At 50.8% G+C, this 24,195-nt stretch overlaps 10 protein-coding genes across 10 annotated transcripts; 3 read left to right on the top strand and 7 right to left on the bottom strand.

Annotated features, from left to right (window-relative positions):
- Positions 1-55: 55 nt before the first annotated feature.
- Positions 56-2,420, bottom strand: N7458_012390 (putative nucleoside diphosphatase (Ynd1); the record flags this gene model as incomplete). Its single annotated transcript, XM_056915772.1, has 5 exons — positions 56-597; positions 618-2,018; positions 2,097-2,223; positions 2,300-2,334; positions 2,411-2,420. 5 exons carry the CDS (start codon positions 2,418-2,420, stop codon positions 56-58), a joined length of 2,115 nt encoding a protein of 704 aa, XP_056760526.1.
- A 551-nt stretch (positions 2,421-2,971) lies between these two features.
- Positions 2,972-3,450, bottom strand: N7458_012389 (uncharacterized protein; the record flags this gene model as incomplete). Its single annotated transcript, XM_056915771.1, has 2 exons — positions 2,972-3,251; positions 3,347-3,450. The coding sequence occupies 2 exons, from the start codon at positions 3,448-3,450 to the stop codon at positions 2,972-2,974; spliced, it is 384 nt and encodes a 127-aa protein (XP_056760525.1).
- A 485-nt stretch (positions 3,451-3,935) lies between these two features.
- N7458_012388 (ammonium transporter) lies at positions 3,936-5,616 on the bottom strand (the record flags this gene model as incomplete). The annotated part of the gene is made up of 5 exons (XM_056915770.1): positions 3,936-4,637; positions 4,705-5,025; positions 5,089-5,269; positions 5,338-5,552; positions 5,605-5,616. 5 exons carry the CDS (start codon positions 5,614-5,616, stop codon positions 3,936-3,938), a joined length of 1,431 nt encoding a protein of 476 aa, XP_056760524.1.
- A 2,875-nt stretch (positions 5,617-8,491) lies between these two features.
- On the top strand, positions 8,492-10,080 carry N7458_012387 (arylsulfotransferase family protein; the record flags this gene model as incomplete). The annotated part of the gene is made up of 2 exons (XM_056915769.1): positions 8,492-9,334; positions 9,400-10,080. The coding sequence occupies 2 exons, from the start codon at positions 8,492-8,494 to the stop codon at positions 10,078-10,080; spliced, it is 1,524 nt and encodes a 507-aa protein (XP_056760523.1).
- Positions 10,081-10,342: 262 nt separating this feature from the next.
- N7458_012386 (lysophospholipid acyltransferase family protein) lies at positions 10,343-13,070 on the bottom strand (the record flags this gene model as incomplete). Its single annotated transcript, XM_056915768.1, has 8 exons — positions 10,343-10,502; positions 10,559-10,584; positions 10,623-10,817; positions 10,885-11,196; positions 11,252-11,927; positions 11,980-12,235; positions 12,294-12,891; positions 12,930-13,070. The coding sequence occupies 8 exons, from the start codon at positions 13,068-13,070 to the stop codon at positions 10,343-10,345; spliced, it is 2,364 nt and encodes a 787-aa protein (XP_056760522.1).
- Positions 13,071-13,409: 339 nt separating this feature from the next.
- N7458_012385 (pantoate--beta-alanine ligase PAN6) lies at positions 13,410-14,584 on the top strand (the record flags this gene model as incomplete). Its single annotated transcript, XM_056915767.1, has 2 exons — positions 13,410-13,446; positions 13,509-14,584. The coding sequence occupies 2 exons, from the start codon at positions 13,410-13,412 to the stop codon at positions 14,582-14,584; spliced, it is 1,113 nt and encodes a 370-aa protein (XP_056760521.1).
- Positions 14,585-14,915: 331 nt separating this feature from the next.
- Positions 14,916-17,222, top strand: dbp7 (putative ATP-dependent RNA helicase; the record flags this gene model as incomplete). Its single annotated transcript, XM_056915766.1, has 1 exon — positions 14,916-17,222. The coding sequence occupies one exon, from the start codon at positions 14,916-14,918 to the stop codon at positions 17,220-17,222; it is 2,307 nt and encodes a 768-aa protein (XP_056760520.1).
- Positions 17,223-17,297: 75 nt separating this feature from the next.
- On the bottom strand, positions 17,298-18,673 carry N7458_012383 (WD40 repeat domain-containing protein; the record flags this gene model as incomplete). The annotated part of the gene is made up of 2 exons (XM_056915765.1): positions 17,298-18,363; positions 18,420-18,673. 2 exons carry the CDS (start codon positions 18,671-18,673, stop codon positions 17,298-17,300), a joined length of 1,320 nt encoding a protein of 439 aa, XP_056760519.1.
- Positions 18,674-19,719: 1,046 nt separating this feature from the next.
- On the bottom strand, positions 19,720-20,795 carry N7458_012382 (NAD(P)-binding protein; the record flags this gene model as incomplete). Its single annotated transcript, XM_056915764.1, has 2 exons — positions 19,720-20,670; positions 20,733-20,795. Coding segments are annotated over 2 exons (1,014 nt in total), but the record flags the coding sequence as incomplete, so codon positions are not given.
- A 542-nt stretch (positions 20,796-21,337) lies between these two features.
- N7458_012381 (Zn(II)2Cys6 transcription factor) lies at positions 21,338-23,498 on the bottom strand (the record flags this gene model as incomplete). The annotated part of the gene is made up of 4 exons (XM_056915763.1): positions 21,338-21,884; positions 21,947-22,671; positions 22,729-22,997; positions 23,021-23,498. The coding sequence occupies 4 exons, from the start codon at positions 23,496-23,498 to the stop codon at positions 21,338-21,340; spliced, it is 2,019 nt and encodes a 672-aa protein (XP_056760517.1).
- Positions 23,499-24,195: the final 697 nt, after the last annotated feature.

The following is a 24,195-nucleotide window of genomic DNA, read 5'->3' as shown; positions in this document are numbered from 1 at the left end:
AAGGAACATGTCACAAATCACGAAGCATAATTCAGTTCAAGATGCATCAGTCACGTTAATCATCGGCAAGGGGAGTCATGCTGGGGGATTTTTGATGGTGAGACCGTGTAGGACTGGTAGCTCTTGATCGACGGCCATTAGTGGTAGGACCGAGAGCGATAGGAGCCAAGTGATCTCGGCTTTCCGTCCTAACCACCAAGCCTGCCCGATCCATGGCAATCCCCGAGCCACCGCTGATCCCCAAACCAATGGTGCCAGATGAGGTGTTGTCAAGTGTATATTTCAAGCCGGGCGGGTTGCTGCTGCTACCCCAGCTGGACGCTCGCTTCGGTGGGCGCATGCCAATGGAATCACCCTCGGAGGCCCGGCCGGGATCCGCATCACTGCCGTCGGAGTCGGTCACGCCAAGTTCAAAATCTTGCGCGCCTTCTTCCATGACACGCTCGTAGGCAACACCATTTCGGTTCAGGAATGGCAGCATCGCCCCGAATCCCTTTCGTTTTTTCGGGTGATTAGGATGGGATGGACGGAGCAAATTGTTGATCTTCAGGTAGATGCGTGACCGGCGGCTGCGGCCGCATAGGAAGAAGCCAGCCACTACAATGATGAGGATGAACAACAGAATGCCCGGAATACGGCGGGGGAGTCTCCATCAAACAGCGCGTCATGCCAGTGTTCACTGTGGAATCCCTCGGAATCGGGAAGCAATTCCACGCTGGGGTACTGGAAATCGGGAGGGATCCCAGGAACATTGCTGCCAAATCCAACGGGGAGAGCGGCCTCCTCGACTTGGGCCGGTACTTGCGAAGATGCGTAGAGAACAATCTTGCCCAACGTCCAGCTCACCTCGGTCGAGTCGATCTTGTTTACAGCCTGGAAGGCATCCAAATACCCTTTCTTTTTGGTGTGAGCCAGGACCTCCTTAGTTCCATTATGAAGCGAGCCAGATGTATCTTCAAGACCGACCCGAGGCACTCCGATGCCATCGTGCAACATATTGATGATCCACGATGCCTTGAAGCAAACCTCGTTGGCCTTTTGTTGGTCCACCTTCTTTCCCCACTTGTGTTCCTGGATGCCGTCTTCGATCGACGCCCAATCCTGCGAACAGAAGGTCTTGACACGCTCCTGGTATGTGTTGAAGTCATAGGCCTTGTCCTTGTATCCCATTTCGAAGATCTCATGAGTTGTGTGCCAGTATTCACTGATGCCGATGAAATGATTCACGTCGAAGTCAATAGCCGGGACGTGAATACCATGGAGAAGACACGGGTGATCCGAGCAAGGTGCATCCTTGTCCAGTAGAGGGTAAGTCTGTCGCAGGCACTCGTCGAATCTGCCCGTACCGAGCAGAGAAGGTCCCGCAGCGTTGGTGGGCACAGCATCCTTGCCGTCCAACGTGGTGCGTAACCCCTCTGGCAGACAGGGGTCTGGCAACTCCTGGGCCTCGGGACCCGCTGCGGCCTGCAACGCCTCCACGTACCGACGCCGAGCTTCGTGCACACCAAACTCTAACCACGAGGTGACAAACACTCGATGTTCTTGAACCGAACCGTCAATATTCCGGAGGCGTAGAAGAGTGAGGTCGTTGGCGTGCTTCTCCGTCTCCGTAGCGTTCGGCGCAAATGCAATCTGCGCTGAAGCACCACCCATATCCAAGAATCCATATGTATAATGTCCTTTTCCATGGTCGTGTTTCTCAGGCGCGTCGAAAGCTTCCATCAGATAGTTTGTTGCGATCCATCCATACAGTCCCTCCGTCACGCCCGGGATGACCTGGATATGAACACCACAGTCGGGGAGTAGAAAGTCGGTATTGGCACGAGCATAGCTGCAGATTTGATCAAGGAGAAGCTGTCGCTCAAGGTTTCCAAGCAATCGCATGCCGGCCGTCGCAAGTAGGAAAATCGGGGTATCTCTGGCATCCTCCTGGGGAACAATGCTTTTCGCATGCTCCAGAAGCTCCGCCAGATGCTCAGTTCCGACAGACTCGGGTCGATTGGCAAAAGAAGAAACACCTTTGAGACGAGCACAGAGTCAGTATGTCATGTATCGCTCATTGCTCCAAGCCATCCGCGGCCGGGGCGGATGCTTACCGGGATGGATCTTCTTCACCCATTCCTCCTTGGTTTTGATCTCGGGGAGCGATCTCAAGTCATTTGCGTCGGCCTTCTGGCGAGCCACCGCATTGCGCAACCAACGATAAACGTGTACACGAGTCCCCTATGCGATTGTATATCAGTGGCCGATAACGAGAGGGCGAGAGTCGGGGGTGTCTTGGGAATGAGAAGCGACATACAGACGATCCAGCGTCTAGGACGACGCCATAACGCCCTAAAGGTCCCAATGTTAGTGGCCGGGCGAATTTCTTTGCGATTCGAACTCGAAAGGAGACTGAGGCGAAACGTACACTTGCCCATTTGGACTCGAGACTATCCACAGAGCATGACCAGCTGGCGACCAGATAAGAGCGAATTAGGGGCGACAGGAAGCACGACTTGTCTCTTGGAGTGCGCAGAGTGAGCCCAAAGGCTGGACGATAAAGGCGTAGGTGAACGAGTGACAGGAAGGCGAAGGGTCTTCGAGAGGAGGAAAGTACGGGGGGGTGTGGAAAGACCTGGAGTTGACTGGAGCGATAAGGAGAGACTGTCTCTGGAGAGTCTCAAACCGGCGACGCGACAGCGGGAGGCAAATACAATACGTGACGAGGGGCGAGACCGCCGTGGTTGGTGGTTGGCTTGACCCAGCCCGGTAAATAGGCGGAATTGAGTGGAATGGGTGGGGGCCCAGGGTGTCCGCATGGGGCAAGGTACCATACGGTGACGCTACCTGACCGGGTACGGTAATTTGGACTCTTGGCAGACTCCAGCAGAGACTCTCGAGTCTATTTTTTGTTTTAGCCTTTTTTTTCTCTCTCTTTTCCAAGTCCCAAACTGCGCTTGACGTAGTGTCCCGTCGAAGGAACCCCACTCTACGACTCTGGTGGCACCGGCCACCATTTCGAATGGCTGGGTCTTTTTGATGATGATGATTGTTTCGCTTCACTCTCCAGGGCCAATTCTCGCAGGGCTGCTTCTTTCCTTCCTTCTCTTCGGAATTGGCAAAGGAAGCTCGCGGAAGTCATTTCCATGGATTCGTCACCCCGGAATGCAGTCCCCACGGTGTTACATTTCGTGACATCGATGAGCTCTGGTAACCCTCCTTTGTTCTCGTGTTGATCCCGCTCTTCCACAGGGATGCTGCAACCCGCGCTAAAACCAACCTACTGTAGCAGGGGTTTGGGGGTCACAGTGGTGCGTCAGTATACGTCAGCTAATGCCTTCCCCGGGGCGATGGGGCCGCGAACCCTGCAATGCCCTGGATCCTGATACGTTGAGCCCGCGAGACAGACGCCTTGGCATCCCCATTCCCTCTGGCAACCGCGGGGCCCTCAAGCTGCTCACTCGTCATGTCGGGAGAGACAGAGAGTAAGCAGAAGATCCAGAAGACCCAGAAAGAACAGAAAGAAGAGAAAGAACGCGCGGTCAACTTTGCGTCCAGCATCGGTGCGCAAGTGTTGGCAAATCAGAAGGCCCGAAGATAAGGCCAGGCCGTCACTTACTGATTATGTTTCACTTGCATGATGATTATACTCTGTATGGAGAGTCTATTAGTATTAGTATTAGTATTAGTATTAGTATTATTATTATGATTATTATTATTCTAACGGAATTCAGGGTCTCGGAGCCCAGCGATCTTCGGTCGGCCGCGCAAACCCCCACCTTTTCAGCCTCTCAGTCCATTCGATACAATGCAAAAGCCTTGGAAACGCGCAATTGTCAGGGTTCTTAGAGCTAAGTTACCATTCTGGGATGATGACACAGTACACGGTCCTCGACATTATTGCGACCAGCTGAAATGTGCTTGATTCTCAATTATACTGTTTTGACTTTGATCTAGTTCTTCAGATCCTTGGACCCTGGGGAATTGCCAAGAGACTCATTCACCACGCTCGCATGGGCTGGTGTCGACGCGGAAGACGCAAACAGCTCGTCCAGAAATGCTCGTTCCCCAATCTGCTCGTCGAGGAATTGCGCCCGGTCCAGGCCAATCATCTCGGTCTCCTCGTGAACTCGCAACTGCATCCCGGGAATCCATTTCAAAATATAGAGTAAGATGCAGGACACCGTGAATGCATATGCAGAGATCGCACACACCTCCGCCAATTGTTTCCCAACCTGCATCCCGTTCCCGTCGATGCCACCGGTGGCTTCGGTCGCGCCATCCAAGGCCGCAACCGACTGCGACGCAAAAATGCCCGTCAAAAAGGCCCCGACCATACCACCAATGCCGTGCAGCTTAAACACATCCATCCCCTCGTCGATATGTAACCAATTGTTGATGTCTTGAAGTAACGCGCAGACGATACTGGTAAGGAGCCCAATACACGCTGCAAGCCACACGGAGACAAAGCCGGCAGCTGGGGTAATCCCAACCAATCCAGCAATCGCTCCCTCGCAGGCGCCGACCACGGAGAATTTTCCACGGTTCTTGATCGAGTCCACTAACACCCAGCCAAGGACGCCCGTGCACGCCGCCGTATTGGTGTTGAATGCTGCTAACATAGCTCTGACACTTGCGTTGAGGGCCGAACCTCCCTATCAAACGCAAAAATGGTTAGACCACGTTAATCCACCGACATGAGGTCAAAGCACATCGACTTACGTTGAATCCGAACCATCCAAACCAGATCAACGTTGTCCCAAGGAAGACGAGCGTGGTGTTGTGAGGCTTTCCATGCGATGTCTCATCGACATGCTTTCGCTTCCCCAGAACCAAGGCGTAGGCAAGGGCAGACCAACCCGACGCGATATGAACAGGGCCGCCGCCAGCAAAGTCAAGAGAGGGTAAATTGTACAGCCATCCATTGCTGTTCCACGTCCAGCAGGCCACGGGGCAGTAGACTACGGTGGCCCAGCAGAAGCTGAAGACCAGCGAAGGAAGCATATTCCCTCGTTCAAATGCGCCGCCCACAACGATCATCACCTGAAAGCACCGTCAATAAACAGAACCAGCTGTGCTGTACTCAATATTGGGAAATCAACTTACCGTGCATGCGCAGAACAGAAGTTGGTAGAAGCAGAACACGATCTCTGGCAGAACTGCTGACCCTGGCGACGGAGCTGCCATGACATTTTTCAAGCCGAAATTCTTGAGATTCCCGATGAAGGGACTAGCGTCGCGGGAATATGCTAGAGAATAACCCCAGAATATCCATTGGAAGGTTGTTCTAGGTAGCCTTTCGTGTTAGTAAACGGACCCTCAATCGCAGCTACAACGAGAGCAAACCGGACATACACGGCTACAATCATGAGCGATTGGAAAAGCAACGCCAATGCGGACTTTCGTCGAGCCAGGCCGCTGTAAAGCAGACCAATGCCGGGAATGATCAGCCAGACGATGAATCCACAGAAGACAATGTAGGTATAGTTCCATTCGTAGCCGACGAATTGGGCGTTGACGTCGACCGTCAAGGGGTCGCCACCGCTTGGTTCGGAGGCATTGTACACGGGCTGTGATGTCCAAGTTAATATCTAACCAAGGAGATCTGGTGATGGTACATACAGCATCGGCCATGGCCGGTCCTCAAAGTTCACGATGTCCTAAATAGGCAATGAATGGAAGATAAAGTTTGGGCAAACAATCCCAAAATCTATTGAATAAATCGCTTCACAAGAAAGCCGAAATCGACAATGATCTTTAACACAGGATACGGGCAAGAGTAAGATATACTTAACGCCCAGGATCCTCCTCGCCTCCGTCTAATGATAATTCACAACCTATTACTCAATCCGCTTATCTACACTCATCTAGCCAAGACTCCACACTCGGTTTTCTCGACCTTAAACGAAGGTAGAGAACGTCAATTTAACGATCCTCAACCCAGTCTGTGTCAGACTTTCGAATGGCGAGCTTCATATCGCACGATAAAGGAGAGGCGAGTGTTGATAAGGATGCGATCAGCCCGACCTGGTCAGATAAGGCCGTCCAACCATATCTCCCCATTGTAATCACCCCGGATCCGACAGCCATCTGGGGTTTAGGGTCTTCTTATCGAGGGTGGTCTTATCAGAGGTGGATTTCTTGGCGGCTGGCTTGGTAATGCACATGCTCTGTGGAGGTGAGTCCGTGAGATCTTGGCATAGGAGAGGAAGTGTTGTTGTTGCTGGGTGCCCGTTGCTGTGATGAGTCGCCCGCCGACAGGCTGACAGGGGTATAGACCAATTAGCATTTCATGGACCCCGGAAGAGGGAGTGCGTACCCATGGAACAAACCATGATAGTATACTTAGGTGTACCTAAGGAAGCCTAACAAGACGCGAAATCCAAGCCTGGAATGAGTGTTCCGTCAAGGATATGTATCCGGGCCATCGCGAATCTTCGACATCTTACGTACCTAGTGGATGCTGGTGGGTATCCTGGAGGTAAGGTCGTTTACTAAAGTTCCATCTCAACGACGAGCCTTTCCGAAGTTTCCACAACGATTGAACTTGTTGGCTGTGTAAAATGGGCCCGGGTAGGCGGGGGACATTCTGATGCATAATCTCTATCATTGAAATCGTCAGGAAGTAACCACGGAAACTATGGTGGTATGTATAGTAGAGACGAAGCGAACATGATGAAGCACATCTCCAACTTCGTACTGTAAGAATTATAAAGTATGCAACCCTTTGTAGACGAAGTCCATTCCTGACTTTCGATCCATGTTCATGATGCCGGCAACTTTCCGCACTCGAGTCCACCCAAAAGCGGAGGCGTTCAGGGTTTGATGGCTCAGACCTCGTGGGTTGAGGGGTCCAACCTTGATTAACTACCGACTACGAACAGAACCCTGATTCCGAACTCTTCATGAGCGTCGTTGGGCTTGCTGAACATCATTGACCCCCCGTGCTAGATCTACCACCATCTGGGGCAATGTACCACCACAGAAACATTTCTGGGGATGTGGTACAATCAATTTTCACTAGGAGCTTCCATAATGGCCACAAATTACCGTCATTCTAGGTTTCTTTCGAATGTCCAACTCCAAAAATCTCCATCTTCCCCTCAAACATCTCCGCGTTATTGCCCCTCGACAAATTGCCGACAGCATTGCCGACTACCCCAGATAGCCCCCGATGGGTGGGAACTAGCCGCTTCCCAATGACTTTTCTGCACAGGACCCTATGAGAACAGCCCTTTTTCCATGTGTTCTGCGCACACTACTTGCTAGCGCCGCCTTGCTGGGCTTCCCCTGGACCTAAGCTTCTGCCACAGCTATGGAGGACGTAGTATGAGGGACGCCATCTTGAGCGCAAGGTCCCACAGTGACATCAGAACTGATTTGGTATATATCCCTAAAAGAAGAAAGGCAGAAGTATTATCCAGACTTAATCATGAATTCCACGTTTTTGCCTTCTTGTCTGGCTTCTATCTAGTATATCCTTGGGACCGGCTCCTTTCTTTTCATCGCCAATCTTTACATCAATGCATGACTGTCGGGTAGTTCAAATCGTGGAGAAAAGTCCGGGGCGCATACTCCACAGGCCTCCATCTCCACATTTGAGAATTCGGGTGCGATTCGGACGTCGTCTCCGATGTAAAGTTTCCCTCGAAAGCTTCTGTATCACTCAAGCAACCTTTTGCTTCCACTGGTAGACCCTTTCCAAGGTAATTCCGCACACAGAACCTTAGTATCGGGACCTTCTCCGCTCAACAAGCTATCATTATACGAGCACTGCAGCTATAGCTTGTTTGAGAGATTGACCCTGGGGACATTTTATGTCCACATCAGATCGGCGATATCCGGCTTCGTTTAAGCCCTTGCAACTGCTGACCCCATTTCATTAAAGATAGCTTCAAGTTCCTGGGTCTACCCCCAAAACAGTATTGGTGAATGGTGATCCCTCGCGTGTTGCTCCATCGTAGATTTTCCTTTGCAAAGATGGGATGGACCAAGTCGAGTCTGTTTTCATTATTCAGATAGTCGTTTATACTATTAAGGCTGGCTCAATTTGCCGGCGGACCTCATCATATTCTCACTAGAATTCTTCTCCTGGTCGAGAGATCTTGTCAATTATACTGGAGAGATGTCCATGTACGAACGAAGCTATTTGACCTATGATCAGTAGTAGTCGCAGACTTAAAGTGCCTAATTTGTTTGAGCCAAGCTAGAGTCTGTTCCCACCAATCGCCCTCCAGTGTGGGGATCACTGTCGGATGCTTTCCGCATGAAGGAAAGCCGTATACAGGATCCTGTGCTAGAAAGCTCGGATCTCAGAAGATCATTGAATGCCGAGGGTATGCCTACCTTCCACTAGGGGAGATGATGTGGGGAGACGAGAATCCAGAAATTTAACATGCCTTTTCAATGATTGAAACCTGGGATATAAATTGAGCCAGAGTCGCCCCGACTAGGATACAGTGAAGCAGTTTCAAAGCAAAAGAAGACCAGCATCGGCTGCTCTGACAAAATGAGCCGGTCCATGATGAGTCTTCTTCCTCAGGCACTCGCCTTTTTTGCGGGCTGCCTTAGTGTATCTGCAGCTCAGTCTTCTGCTGAGGACTTATGGCCTCTTCAAACTTATAAAAGCTCGTCGATCCAGACGCCATTCATGAACGTCACGAAGATGGGTCAGACGGAGCCAGGATACCTCTTCTTCACACCCGAGGATATAATTCGCAATGTCGGCCACCCAGCGATATACTCTGACGACGGCCAACTGGTATGGCAAGGACCCAATGGGAGCTACTCGGCTCTTCAGCCACAAATGCTGGATGGTGAACCGGTTATTGCTCTTTGGACAGGGTATGCCGGGGAAGGCTTTGGGTTTGGACATATCAGTATCCTAAACAGTTCCTATGACGAGATCCACCGGGTCACCCTGAACTGCAAGGAACAGAACTTCGTCACTGTCTTCGACCCAATGGAATTCGATTCTTGCATTGATATACATGAAAGCCAGTTTACCGAGAATGGCACTATCATGGTCACTGCAGTCAATGTCACACAAGCTGATCTGAGCTCAGTCGGTGGACCTAAGGATGGTTGGATTCAGGATGGTCTTATCTATGAGATTGACATTAAGACCAACGAGATCGTGTTCCGCTGGAGTGCGCATGAACATCTTTCTGAGGCTCCTTTGAGCGATGTCTATGCTCCGCTTGAGGGTTCTGGTGTTAACAAGACTGATCCTTACGGATATCCTCATCTCAATGCCATTTACAAGTATGGCGATGATTATCTGCTGTCCTCGCGTTTTATGTGCAGTGTGTTCTTCATTGCTCCCAACGGTACCCTCATCTGGCATCTCCATGTAAGTTCTGATTGACTATCCCACAATCCGGACTATCAGCTTCACCAACTAACACGTCCTCTCAGGGCCGAACTGGTGGTGACTTCCACCTCGGTATCGGTACCAGCTTCTGTTACCAGCACGACGTCCGGTTCGAGTCGCAAACCCCTGAACGTGTTACATTGAGCATGCATAACAACGATAATACCGAGTTCACGGGTCACACGGCTCTTACTACCGGTCTTGTTTTGGACGTCGAGCTGCAGGGATCAAAGGAAGTAACCGTCAAGAGCCGCATGTGGGATGCTGATGAGCCGGTGTACGCTGAGTCTCAGGGTAGTTACCAGGTCCTTGGAAATGGACACGTTCTTCAAGATCACGGTGCTACGCCAAAGATCGAGGAGTATGGTGAGAATGGCCGGATCGTGATGCGTGCTCGCTTCGGCTACGACAATACCATGCAGACCTACCGTGCCTACCGGTACCCCTGGGTTGGTCGGCCCTCCACGAAGCCCGATGTGGTTGCTTGCCCATCTAGCAAGAGTGGAAAGACTGCAGTGTATGTGAGCTGGAATGGAGCCACTGATGTACAGTCGTGGAAGGTGTATTCCGGTTCTCAAATGAAGAAAGTTGCCACGCGGAATGGCTTTGAAACCACGATCCTTGTGGATGGCCTGTCACGTAATGATCAGCTTGTCGTGGAGGCTGTGGGTGGAGTCAACGATGGTGCGAGGTCTCAGTCTGTTACTATTGGACAGGGCTGCTGATAACTTTCATAATTGATAAGTATTATGCGATAGTCTGGTGAAGAAACAAATATCCAATGCAACAATAGGCCGAAGCCAAGATGCCGTTCCTCGAATTTGTATTCATGTATGTACAAGTAATTAACCGAAAGACACGACGGAGCAGTGGAGGGGTATAGTGTTGGGAGAAAGTGCACTACCGCAGTCGGTCATGCTGTAGGTCAGAGCAACGCACAGTCGGTGATATAGGGATGTGTAAAGCTTCATATGGAAAGCAGCCGATCTAGAGCTTAGACTCAGTGCCGATCGCCTTGCGACGCATCTGCCGAGAAGATACATCAGCGGGTGTTGGGGCCGCAGCGTTGAGGAAGAGTTCTCGCCCCACGACGTCAGACATGGTCAAAACTCGCGACGAGACTGTGGCACCGTCACGGCGGTTTTTGCTAGATAAGACATTAGCATGGTCCGATAATTGAGTTTATTTCGCTGATTGACTCACCCTTCGCGGCGGGATTGAGCGATCAACTCGGTAAATTCCCATAGACGCCGCCCGCGGGGAGCACCTTTCCAGTATCGGGGTCCCTCTCCGGTGTCCATTCCGGGGCGAGTCTCAAAGATGGCCCAACCCGAGATTCCTTGCTCTTAGACATGAGAATGATTCCCTCTTCCTCAAAGCGCTGATAAGAGTTCTTGAGGGTCTCCTTGTTAACAGCTTCGAAGTACGAGAGATCTCCTTGATGATAGAGAGTTTTGCCAAGCTATATAAGAGGTTAGCAACTGAATATCCCAAACATGTTGTTTGCAAATGAAAACTCGGCAACCTACCAGCTGAGCACTATCTTGGGCCTTCTTGTTGTCTATCCAGATGTTCTGAGGGCCATCCAGAGGAGGAGTGAGGCCTAAAAGTGACACAGCACCGAGCCACGAGGCTTCAATGAAGGGCCAAATCAAGAAACAATAGAAGTCGTAGTTTTCTCGGCCGCACGTTCGCTCGGCGTCGCTCAGCTCTACATACTGAGGAACACCGGAATTATCACGAGTAATACTGATCACATCATCCGCCTCCAGGCTTCGCAATGTCTTTTCCAAATTGGTGATCAAGCCCTCGGGAGGGAAGATAAATTCACCACGGAAGAGCTGCATTTAATTAGTAAGAGAGGCCAAGGGCCCGGTAACTGTTGGAAAGACATACCTGTGAAAGGAAGGAGACTTGAGCTTTTAAAGCTTCAAAGGTGATTCGCTGGTTGGTGGGTCCACCACCTTGCTTGATCTTCGTATACATTGCAACAGAAACCAATGCTTCGGTAATGAAGAGATGAATAAGCATGTTGCGATAGAAAGATAGTTGGAACCGATCAACTGCGTAGTAGGTAGGCTCCACCAATCCTGATATCACACCAACTAGCTTCGGCCCCAGTACATCGAGGGCACGATCGACCACCACTTCTGTGGGTGAGCGGTAGAAGTGGGCAACGCGACCACCTTTAGCTCGTACGCGATCACAAAGCCAGTTCAATCGTCTGACCAATTCAGCCTTGCCAACACCGCGACCACGAAGCGTCAACAGCACAGTTCCGACGAGCGCGGGTGGCATCATCACCGAAACATCATTGATTTCGGACAGGACACGATATCCTAGTGTTCTGAGGATCCGACCACGTTCGGCGTGAGCAAGCTTCAGATCGCTGCCTATGCCTGAAAGGTTGAGCCGGGAGAGCTGTTGGCATAAGAATTCTCGCAGACTCCATGGTTCATGGAATCGAACGTCGACTCTGCCCAGTTTCAAGGACAAAACTGAGGAGGATGACAAGAGGTCTGCAAGATTTTCCTTCTGCTTGGGCTGGCCTAGGAGTTCGCTTATGTAGGATCTAAACAGGGTCAGTGTTGAGCTCAGCCGAAATTGTGCAACGATATCCATACTCTGTCTCAATAACCTTGTCGTACTGCGTACTGACAGGACAAATGATGGTGTCGTTAACGCGACCAGATAGCACACTTTCGACGATAAAGTTCAAGATGCCAAACTTAGGGGAAAGAAGCTTTCCTGTCCGAGATCGGCCGCCTTCAATGAAGCATTCGAAATTGAAGCCTTGTTGAAGAAGGGTGTCAATGTAGGCCTGCACGACGGTATGATAGAGGGGATCATTTCCGAAACTGCGTCGAATCCACATGGCACCTAGAATAGATGTAAGAATAATGTTGCAATACGGACGCGGATTTGTATCGGTACTAACCGGCATGCTGCAAAAATGGGCCCAACAGAGGAATATTGAGGTTGTCGCCGGCGACAACAACTGGAAGACCGATTCCCAGACGGTAACAAATAAGCTGCAGAGAAACATAGTCCACATGGGACTTGTGGCACGGGAGGAACACAATGGACTGCTTGTTCGTTGCAGCAGTCTCAGCTACCGACCGCAGACGCAGAACCTCCTCGCTGGACACATGAATACCCTGGTGGTAGGCTCGAGTCAAGAGCTGGGTGCACATGTAGTATGCGCCTCGAATGAACGTCTTGCTTTCCATCTTGCAGATCATATTGTCCATCATAGTGTCCACCACCTCCCGCAGCCCGCTTTCGAGTTCATGTCGACGTCGCGCTCGCTTCTCGTCCATGTTCGCGCCTTCTTTAATCGTAACTAGGCCTTCCTTCTCCTCTACAGCAAGGCGAGTACTGGCCAGCTCTCTGACTTTGTCCTGCAACATGGGACTAGCGAGAATAGCAGACTTCATCCTCTCACCGAAGCCCGAGTAGAAAATTGGCTGTCCTATCACATCGTCATATGCGCGCCAGCCGGTACCCGACATGTAGAGGCTCACTTCGCGGAGGAACTCGAGGGGTTTGCGCGGAATCGCGCCATGTGGCGCACGAGGTTTCGTTCGGTAATCGTGTCATCTTGAGCATCAGGCCCGCCCGTGAAGCCAGACGGGTGGATAGTCACCTGCTTGCCGACAATTTCCAAGTCCGGGGCCGAGTGCTCGTCGCCGATGGCCGATTTGGGTGGCGCCATGCTGGGTATCAGGTAGGGGTGCAGGGTGGACGTCCTTCCGGGGGTCAAGATCGTTGTTTGGTCATAGATAAGGAGAATAGCTGGGTCATTGAAGAATATGAATTGGAGAAAGAATGGCAAGATCCACCCAGGAGAGGAGATATGAAATGCGGGACAGGGCCATAGCTCCAGAGTCCCAACAAAACAGACGATCGTCCCCGGATGCTCTTGACGGGATCACGGGTTCACACCCCAGACTCTCATAGCCGAGGCGTAAGTCACGTGGCGGGAACGGATAAGTCGTGCATCTCCGCTTTGCCGCGGACGTTGAAGCTAACGACCCCATTCCCGATCATCACCATGTCCCGCTTGGTGAACGGCGTAAAGTCTTTCTCCAGTATGTTCCAGATGCATTGTCCAGGCTTATTCCAAGCTTACCTCGTCTCCTCTATTCCCTAGCTGCGGCCTCCTCGCTACTCGCCGACGCTTCGGCCGCTGCCGCGCGGTCGGTTCGTCAACCGTCCTCGTTTCAGGTCTTCCGTGACGTCCCCGAACTTCGCCAATTGCGTCGGAAATTGATTCAAAATGATCGCACTATGGGGTTCGTGCCCACGATGGGCGCCCTTCATGAAGGTCACCTGTCGTTGATTCGAGAGGCTGCTCGGGAGAACACTGACGTCTTCGTGAGCATCTACGTCAACCCGACTCAATTTGGCGTGAATGAAGACCTTTCGAGCTATCCTCGTACCTGGGATAGCGACGTCGAGAAATTGGAGAAGCTCAATGAAGAGCTAAGTAGCTTGGGTGCTTGCACTGGACAAATTACCGCCATCTTTGCCCCAACCTCCAAGGTCATGTACCCTACATTGCCACCTTCGTCGGAAATCGACGGACACGGCTCGTTCGTTACGATCACACCTCTTGCGAGAAAGCTTGAAGGTGTCTCCCGCCCAGTCTTCTTTCGAGGTGTTACAACGATTTGCATGAAGCTATTCAATGTGACCACTCCCGATCGTGTCTACTTTGGCCAGAAGGATGTCCAACAAACTGTGATCATAAAACGCATGGTTAAGGATTTCCTCATTGATACTGAGGTTCGGATTGTACCAACTACCCGTGAAGCTGATGGATTGGCCTTGAGCTCCCGGAATGTTTACCTTGGGGCTCGCAGACGGGCCGTGGGACTCACCCTCTACCAAGCCCTGAGTGCCGCAGCGGAGGCATACAAGGCAGGCAAAGCCTCTCGAGATGATATCTTGGGGGCTGCCCGCAGTGTTGCCGAGCGTGTACTGTCCGAACAGCAGGCGCTCTCCCCGTCGGAGCGGGCGCTGTACGAGGTTGACTACATCTCCCTCGCGGATCCGGAGAGTTTGGAGGAGCTGGACCTTGTCGATTTCAAGAAGGGGGCTGTGCTGAGCACGGCCTTTAAGATGGCTCCTCTGGAGGAGACTAATCCTGGCGAGGATTGCGGTTTGGGAGATGGAAAGGTCCCCGTACGGTTGATTGACAACATGATCCTCCAGCCCCAGTCTTAACTGGGGGAGTCAACTGCATGATGACATCTGTAAATATACACCTGCTTCTTATTTAGCGTCACAAAGTACACCAAAAATGAATATAGATCAGTTATAACGAGTCGAGTGGTAGAATGACCAGGTCACTCTTGATATGATCTTTCACCAAAACGGTATGTAGGGCATGTCTGTAGGGCTCGGGCCGAAAAAATTCCTGACTGCGGGTCCCTTGGCGGCGGAGGAAAAAAGTCTCGATCGCAAAAGCTCTGTCCTTCAAGCAACCCGAAACAAAGATCTCCAAGTCTTTGTCTTTCTTGAAATTTCACCCGCCTCGCCGGGAATATCTGTCGCCATGGCTGATGATGGCATGCTTTTGAACTTCGCCATCAGCGACTCCGTGATCAAGCCGGAGGCGAAGTTCAAAGGAGGGACATGGCGGGACCGTCTCTCAGCAAAAAAGCGCTCTCAACACCAACCCAAGCCTGGAGATGGCGGCAATAAGAACCACGAATCGAAGAATCCGAATAAAATTGCGATTTCTGGCACGAGGCCAGCAAAGCGACAAAAGACGGAGTTCAACGACTTTGAAGATGGCGGTGATCGCGACCGTCGACCACGATCACAGCAGCAACCGTCGCAGCGAGATCCCCGCCACTTTGTATCGTCTCTGTTCACCAGCAATCCGGAGCCGCAGAATGCCGAAGGACCTCGCAACGACGAGCCGATCGAGGAAGCGAAACCGACCAATGCCCCCCTGATCGATGGGATCGATACGTTCACAAACCTGGGCTTGTCACCTAGTCTGGCTGCGCATTTGCTCACCAAACTCGAACTGAAGGCACCAACAGCGATTCAGAAAGCTTCTATCACACAACTGCTAAAGGAAGAAAGTGATGCGTTTATTCAAGCCGAGACTGGATCGGGCAAGACATTGGCCTATCTTCTGCCACTGGTACAACGGATCATGGCTCTTTCCAAGGCTACCAAGGAGGCTGGCGTCCACCGCGATAGTGGTCTATTTGCAATTGTGCTCGCTCCGACTCGTGAGTTGTGCAAGCAGATCTCTGTCGTGCTGGAAAATCTTCTCCGCTGTGCCACTTGGCTTGTCTGCGGTACCGTCATCGGTGGAGAAAAGAAAAAGTCAGAAAAGGCACGCTTGCGTAAAGGATTGAATATTCTCGTCGCTACCCCTGGTCGCTTGGTGGACCATCTGGATAACACTCAAGTCCTAGATGTTAGCAACGTTCGATGGTTGGTCTTGGACGAAGGTGATCGCCTGATGGACATGGGTTTTGAAGAGGAACTACATGGCATTGTTCAGAAGCTAGATGCGAGACAACGACCCTGCCAGGTCCCCGGTGTGCCGACGAGGAGAACGACAATTCTGTGCTCTGCGACGCTGAAAATGAATGTGCAGCGGCTGGGAGAGATCAGTTTGAAGGATGCCGTGCATATCAAGGCAGACCCCGAAGACGAGGACGAGAAGGCTCGAAATGCGAACAAGGACGAAGAAGAGTCGTTCCGCGTGCCGGCTCAGCTGAAGCAGTCATACGCGGTTGTCGCAGCTAAACTGCGTCTAGTATCATTGACTGCATACCTCAAGCGAACCTTCATTCGCAAGGGCTCTGTGATGAAAGCCATCGTTTTCGTCTCTTGTGCAGACGAGGTCGATTTCCTGTTTGAAGTTTTCTCAAGGAAACACGGCGAAAGAGGACATAAGAAGGATGATGATGGTGACGATGAAAACGAGAGCGAAGAAAACGGTGAAGTGAAAAAGGAGAAAGAGAAGGAACGGGCAGACCTATCACCACACGGCACCATTGCTCCCGGATCTGCATTTTCGAACCCAGCGAACCCAGTCACTCTCCACCGACTCCACGGCTCTCTGCCTCAACATATTCGAACATTCACCCTCAACTCCTTCGCCAACAGCAAAACTGCTTCCGTCATGGTCTGTACTGATGTGGCTGCTCGTGGTTTGGATTTGCCTAACGTCGACTTGGTTATCGAGTATGATCCCGCGTTCAGCGCCGACGACCACACCCATCGTATCGGTCGTACCGCACGTCTAGGACGTGACGGACGAGCTCTGATCTTCCTCCAGCCCGGCTGCGAAGAAAACTACGTCGACATTCTCAAGCGTGGCTACCGCGACGGTGGCAAGGCTCTCACCCGCACGGATGCGACTGAAATTTTGAAGCGCGGCTTCGGCAGAAGCACCGAATCTAGCTCGAAGAACTGGGAAGAAAAGGCCACCGATTGGCAGATGGATGTGGAACGTTGGGCTTTGGAGAATCCGGAATATCTTGAAATGGCACGACGAGCCTTCCAATCCCACGTCCGCGCGTATGCAACTCACATCGCTGCCGAGCGGAGCATGTTCAACATCAAAGAGCTCCATCTGGGCCATCTTGCAAAGAGTTTTGCCCTGCGCGACCGACCCGGAAAGATCAATGTTCCCGGTCTGCGTCCTGGAAAGGAAGAGACGAAGAAGGACTTCAAAGCCGGCCGCGGTTCTGCGCTGGGTAAGAGGAAGGCTGGCGACGATACTACGGGCGGAGCGAACACGGACGAAGCCGCTCGCGAAGCTGCACGCAAGATGAGGGCCAAGATGAAGGAGCATATGAGTGGTGGTGCCAGTGAATTCAACCTGGCTTGATCTTTATATCTATTCTCGCTTTTATTGCGCTGGGCGATGCATCATTATTATTGTACAAGAGCACTAGCATTTATTTCAGTAGATATCCCATAATGAAATCTTGCCATCCTTGGAACCAGCCACGAGCCAGTGGGTTTGTTGTATCTTTTGAAAGCGCTGCTGGTGCACAGCCGCGATTGACCTTGTCGGTGGTTCTTCCTGGGTCGGCTCCTGGCCATCCGAACCATCGGCTTCGACGATTTGAGACGCTGATTGGGAACTTGGAGGATCGACTTCGCCAAAAGCAACAGCGTAGCATCCTTCCTTGTGCCATTTAAGCACAGCAAGTTCTTTCATCGTCTTGCCAGAGTAAACCCTCACCCTACTATCCCAGCCAGCAGTCGTGAAGACCTTGCCGTCGCTCCGAATTCGAAGTCCCTGCTGACCTGAATGTTTTGTATTCACCGTTTTCAATGCTTTGTCTTCTGTATAATTCCCAGAAGGGAGAAATCCCGCAGAAACAGCGCTAGGAATTGGGTGTTTGATGAGCAGGGCATCGGCGGAAGAAGAGATGAAATAATCTTGCGATGGCGATATGTCGAGGGAAAGAACTGGTTGGCTGTGAGGGCGACTGGCGTAGAGCTTGTTCCACTTCCACTGATTTGAGTTGATATTGCTGAGCTCGAAGCTGGCTGGGTTTAGAGGGCCCTTATGCATGAAGACCATGACATGCCCGTCTTCAAAGGCAGAAGCAACGAAGATATCACCTGATGGAGAGATGAAGAGACTGACTGCCATCAGCATGCCAGTTTTGACCGAAGAGTCTGATTTGATCGTGGTAAGGCGACGCTCGGATGGGAGGTGGAAAATATCGATTCCCCCAGAATCAAGCGCATTTGGCACGGCGAAAAGAACATTTTGGCGAGTGGCACTTGGCTGCTCCTCAGTTACTTCTGGGGATGTAGCTCCAGGCATATCAATGAACGTCATAGAAAAGGCACAGAAGTTTAACGCATTCACCGATAAAGAGTGGAGCAGCCATGGCTGCGTCCGTTGTCCCGAGACACTCGACTGGGCAAGATCAACCGGGAGAGTCTTCTCTAGAAAGGCCTCATCTTCTGCTCGAATCTTCCAGACGCAGAGTTTGTGGTCGCGGCCATGCCTATTGGTCACGTTAGCTTAATACCTCGTTATGTCCGGTGGTTTCTCAGATCTTACGTGTAAATCTCTGTCACACCAGTGTTGATTTGAAAGCCTTTCACTTCGAGAACAGCTCCCGCGTGCGCTTTCCACACCGTGACGGGTCGTTTGGTGACCAGATCCCAGATGACCACCCAGCCGTCGGCATCTCCAGATACTAGTCGCAGGTTCTGTGTGAAGACGTGCAGTGCATGGATTGGGGCAGTATGGCCCCGCAAGATGTATATTGGGGTAGCCGGTGACTGCTGAATCTGTCCAGATGTGCTAGCCATATCCGGTGAGGTTTTATGTGGTCTGCAGGAACTGTGGATGGTGTTTGGCAACGTACTTGGAGTAGAAAGTCACGGGTAGATGCCGCACCGCCTTACCCAAACTGCTCATTCACTCCGCTAGGATCAACTTCAATACTCTGATGAACACTAGCCATCCTAGTACATATCCTAATAGGGACGTAAAGAGAAGTTCAAAAGGGCCATACGAAGGTAACCAGACCGACCTTGAGCTGTTCCATATATCGCTAAAAATAAAAAGCGTATGGACTCACGGGGAATTGAACCCCGGACCACTCCCAAGCTCATACTGGAAGCAAACGCTATCCAATGCGAAGGGAGTATCATACCCCTAGACCATAAGCCCAACTTTGATGCCGGATCAAAAGGTTTTTTGAATCATGAATCAGATCAGAAGTGTGGGTCTAGGGTTGTCCACGAATAAATCATGCAGGGCTTGGAGATAACTAACAGCAGGAACAAAACATTGAAGACCAGTTTAAATTTTTTTTTTTTTAGCGAAACAGATCTAACTGACATGAAATATATGTGCAATGAGGCAGTACCAGGAACCCTTCTGCATAATTGGACTTTGCCTAGAGCTGATGGGAATCGAGTGCAAATCCTCTGGCCATTCTGTAGGTTCGGATTGACAAAGAACTCTACGTAAAGAATAAAGCGTAGATTTTACGAGGTCAATAAATTAATAATGACCTAGCCTAGCTTGCATCAGAAGTGGTTGTTTGCATCCTGTCTCGACGAGCCCTCATGGCCTTTACTCGTTACCATTTTGGAATCTGTCGAGCGTGCTCCCAAGTGAAGCATCGTTTACAATCACCTGCCTTTCGTCTGGGTTAAGATCACAATGAATTTGCATTCAATTCACAGAATAGGAGAAATTTATCCCTAACAGAACATCCGCCGATGATAGTTGAATAGAAGTAAGAAGCTGAAAGAAGATGCTGAACGAATATCACAGAGGAATGATACGAAAGTTCCAGTGTCATTGAAATTACGTCCTCGAACACCTCAAATACTTCACGTGCTTTTTAGTGTGTCTGGACAACTTCATCGTTCTTCCCCATTCTGACCGCGATGGCTGTGTACTCATCCAAATCCTCAACTGGCAGACCGAGCAAATCATTATGGACCTTCCGGCGGGACTGGTAGTCACCATCCGCCGTAGGAAAGAACATGCGACTGTAAAGCATTCTTGGAAATGCAGCAAAATTGCCCTTTTCTACAGCTACCCGGCTCTCCTTCCAACGTTGCATTGCAGACTCATGAGTAATGGTCCAGTCGGCGTCAACAGTGCCAGTAACACGCTTGGCACTTTCAAACATATCACGCTGGTTCAGTCTGAAACTTGATACGTAAACAGAACTATTGGCAAACTGTGAGAGTGTAGGCGATGTATCCATTTCATCATCGGGGAGCTCCTTAAGACTGAGGAGATTTGCAATGGCTCGACCACACTGAAGCCAGGTGGTTGTATTCAATAGAACATCGCTCTCGTCGAATTGTATGAACGAGCGATTTTTGAAATCGAAGCCGAATCGATCGGGTCCTCCGCCTAGACTGAATTCGTACCAGAAATTGCACACCAGGAAGATATAAGCTGTGTTTTCAAAGGGTTTGAATTCGGCAATGATGCTGTCTCGATTTCCGCTGAGCATACTATCATCGCATAGCGAGGTATTGGCATCGTCATGGCCAAACCAGTTAGGCAGAACATAAGGAATACCTGCTTTGACTGCAGCGCGCACAAGCTTGTTGATAGTGCCTCTTGGTGCGCTCACTGCCATTGTAATGAGAAGGACCTGCTGGCCCCGTAGCGCTTCAACTAGCGCAGCATCCTCGTCGCCGCTATAGTCAACACGGACGACTTTCACGCCTTCTGGAGGCTGGCTGTTACTGTTTGGGCGCGTAATAGCAGTCACCGAGTGCTTGCCTGTCTTGAGTAAAGCTTCGGTGAGGTGCTTTCCAATTGAACCTCCTGCCTGTATATCACTTAAGCGTGAGTTGTGAATCAGGTGTGGACATTGAGGGAAGACTGACGTACCCCGACAATGGCCACTTTTTCGATTCTGTTCGTAAATCCTTCGGGCTGATTACTTGCATACTTACCTGCCATGATGATTCTTGGAGACAAAGTACTGCGAGATTCTGCAGTGCTGGTCCTTGCAAATCCTGTTATGTGTAGGCGAATTGGAAGTTTGTGTATAAGCGATGCATGTCCCCTAAATAATAAGGGGGGGCAGGGACTATCATCTTTTTATGTCTCTTCAATTAAAATATGGAATACGATGAGTGTTTCCCTAGCCTTGCGACCCTTGTTGTGGATATATCGGGCTTAATAGGTGCAGTCGGTGTTAATTACTAAACTCCGGGCGGCTGGCTAGTGTCCAACATTACTACCAGGCTTAAACTTGTCAAGGCAAACCACACCACCAGAATACTTTCAGACAGGGTATATACATGGTCTAATGAGCCATACTTTAATGTCCGACTAGCGCAGGTGTAGGGTATGGAAGCCGCGCTCCAAATCAGATTGGTCATGCTATCATTCATTTCATATCAGGGTATAAAACGGACACAAAACAAAATTCCACCCAAAGGAGCGAGAGGACATTTAACAGAATGTCGACACCTACCTCGGCATGTGAATCAAATGAGATAAGACCCGTATAAATGATTATCCAAACCATGATGGCGAGGAGCAACATAGTGCTCCTGATACGGATGATTCTCCATGGAAAAGTCACCCACATCCAAAAGTGGGTTCGATAGTCCAGGTGGAAACTCCGGGCCCTTGGGAATTGGCAACGTCGGATCAAGCCCAAAATGATGATTGTGCATCTGGGCGGGGTCCACGGTTTCAGGATGAGAAATATTCCAGCCCCAAATTTGCTTCAGCTCATCCTGGATCGGCTCAGCATGCCAACTTGTATCTTTAACAAGGGCATCGAATATTACAAGGACCTCTTTTTGCGTATCCTCGGTATCCAGGCACTCGGCGGCAATGGCAAGACAACGGATTGATACATTGATGGCACCCTTGTCTTTTGTATTTGCAACAATTCCGCAGATGTCATGGGCGTGGGTTTGTTGCATTTTTCGATGGAATTCGGCTTGCAATGGATGGGCTTTACCCAGCAATAGGCAAGCCGTGTGGTAAAATAGCTGTGAGACAATCGCGATCCGCTTGTGGAGCCTAAATTGAGGATTGGTTAGCTTGGTCAAGGGACGATTAGAAGGTGGGAGATACGAGCTTACCAGATTCTCGAAAATGAGGACCTCGGCTCGGTCTGCCATTGCGGTACATTGCCGAGAGGTTTCAAGGATCTTGGAGCATTCTCAAACCACTGCTGACACAACGAATCATAGTGGCTCCACTCCGTGAATACGTCACTCAATTCATTGGCATAGTTCATAGAACCATTCACCGATTGAAGAGACTGCGCAGCGATACGGAAATTCGCAATCTTGGCACAAATGTAGATAATCCGGTGGAGCCAGAGCTCTTCAGTCTTCCCAAACAGTTGTACCTGATGCTGATGCGCATGCTGATGCATATCCATATCCACTCCCCATGTATCCGGATTCCAGGACAATGTCCATTTATAGTGTAGAGAACTCAGCAATTCCATGCCCACACTGACCCAGAAGGATGCTCCGCCGAGACCAGGCGTTCTGGCCGTCCAACCGCATTCGCGAATCAAAGCCCTGGAACCTGCAATGTGGTTCGCACTCGGTGTTTGCAGCGGAGCCATGATCTCATAAATGCTGAGGACCAATGCAGCTGTTGTGCATAGAACGGAATCACGATTTGGATCTTTCATGGCATTCATCAAATCATGAGTTGCCTCGTCATAGTAATTTGCAGCCTTCGTTCTGTCAAATGACGAGTTGACCAGTGAAAGATGTCGAGCGCCGCATGCTAAGAAGGCCTTGAGTACGAGCGGCTCGTCGATAGCATGCAGTGGTAGGATTTGAGTGAACTAGATATAGGTCAGTTGTATTCCAAGATTTTGTCGAAGGGGTATCTCTGCTCTTACATAACGCATTGAATCTAGTGAGTCCATCCAACATCCTACTTCATCAACGAATACCTGCAACAGATAGACTTGCTCTGGATCACCCAAGGGAGATGGGCTATATTGTTTCATCGCCAGTTTCCGTGCAAAGTTAGATGTTCCATGAGGTAGCAATTCGTCACCTGGCACGAGGTGAGGCTCATGGTGGTGCCAGCAATCTTGTCCACCATGGAAATCCACTGCCGCCGCATGAGAAAGGTCAAAGGCAGAGGGGTCGAATGAATGGGCGACTGATTGAAATAAACTAGCCAACTGGTCATGCCCCATGAGATTGAAAGCATCATGGTGTAATTGTCTTCTTTCTTCGACGGGACTGTCTGGCTGTGGAGGGGGTATCTCTCGAAGCCCCCAACGTACTCGGATGCGATGAACCGAGAGTCATCTCGGAAGGTCACCTTGGCACCACGAGGTCGATCGATAACATGTGGAGGCGCAACAGTTTGAATGTCAATGAAATTGAGGCGAATGCCTCGTCTGCATATCCGATCCGACTTTCGACAATTGAGACAGCGTCCCAAAGCTTCATCGCACTTGAGGTGCCGTTCGCGACAGGTCAGACATCCCGTGCGGACCCGTTTGGCCTTGGTATCTGCGATTTCCGAGGACTTCTTGCGGTTTGCGCTGGATTGGCGGGGTGAATTGCTCTTCTGCTTTGGTGTCGCAGGTTTCGGGGCCGTTTTGGGAGGAGCTTGCGATTGCGACTTCGCTTGCGATCGAGTCGTAAGATTCATTTCGGTCTTTTAAGAGGGATCTCGCCCGTTTTAACGGTCCGATCTCCGTCTTCTTCACTTCTTATCTTAGTCGCCCGGCTTCCGAGCCGATCGAGGGGTTTGGGATACGCGAAATCTCGTTGTCAAGTTTCCTCGAATGGCCATGTTCGTGTACAGCGTGTGGCGTTTCTTGCGATATACCAGAGAGGTATACTCCCAGGCGTCTGAAGAGGCTGAGGCAACGTCCAAAATTCTGCGACCGGGGGAAAGATTGGCTCGCTTTTCGGCGGGCTGGGCGCACAGGCCGACGAGGGGCAGGCAGGAAGATCGGCTGGGATCTGGTGGTTGGCGGTGTGAGAATGTAAGATTCGGACTCCAAAGTATGAAGCTTACCAGCCCATTGCCTCAAAATTCCTGCAGGTTTGCGATTTGACGCCAGTCTGGGGCAGCGATTGTCAAAGAAGTCCAGAGATGGTCAGTGGATCAAAACGCGGAGTTCACGAGGCAAAATGTGGGTCGCCGAACGAACGAACGAAAGAAAGCAAACGCCCGGCGGATTCCATGGATCCTAGTCCTTACTGAACCATCTTATGAAGGTCTATTCCAAGCGCTCCGTTGCTACTAGTCTCTATCTACAGACTGAATTAAAACCCTTGTGTCGATATCCAATTCGACATATAGTTCAATCCTGAGCCCGACTGCCCGCATCGAATGCGGA

This window comes from Penicillium daleae (genome assembly GCF_028827525.1).
Source record: "Penicillium daleae strain IBT 16125 chromosome Unknown utg000009l_segment0_segment0, whole genome shotgun sequence".
Taxonomy (NCBI): Eukaryota; Fungi; Ascomycota; class Eurotiomycetes; order Eurotiales; family Aspergillaceae; genus Penicillium; species Penicillium daleae.
The sequence above is the reverse complement of the archived record's forward strand: the minus strand, read 5'-3'. Positions and strand labels throughout refer to the sequence as shown.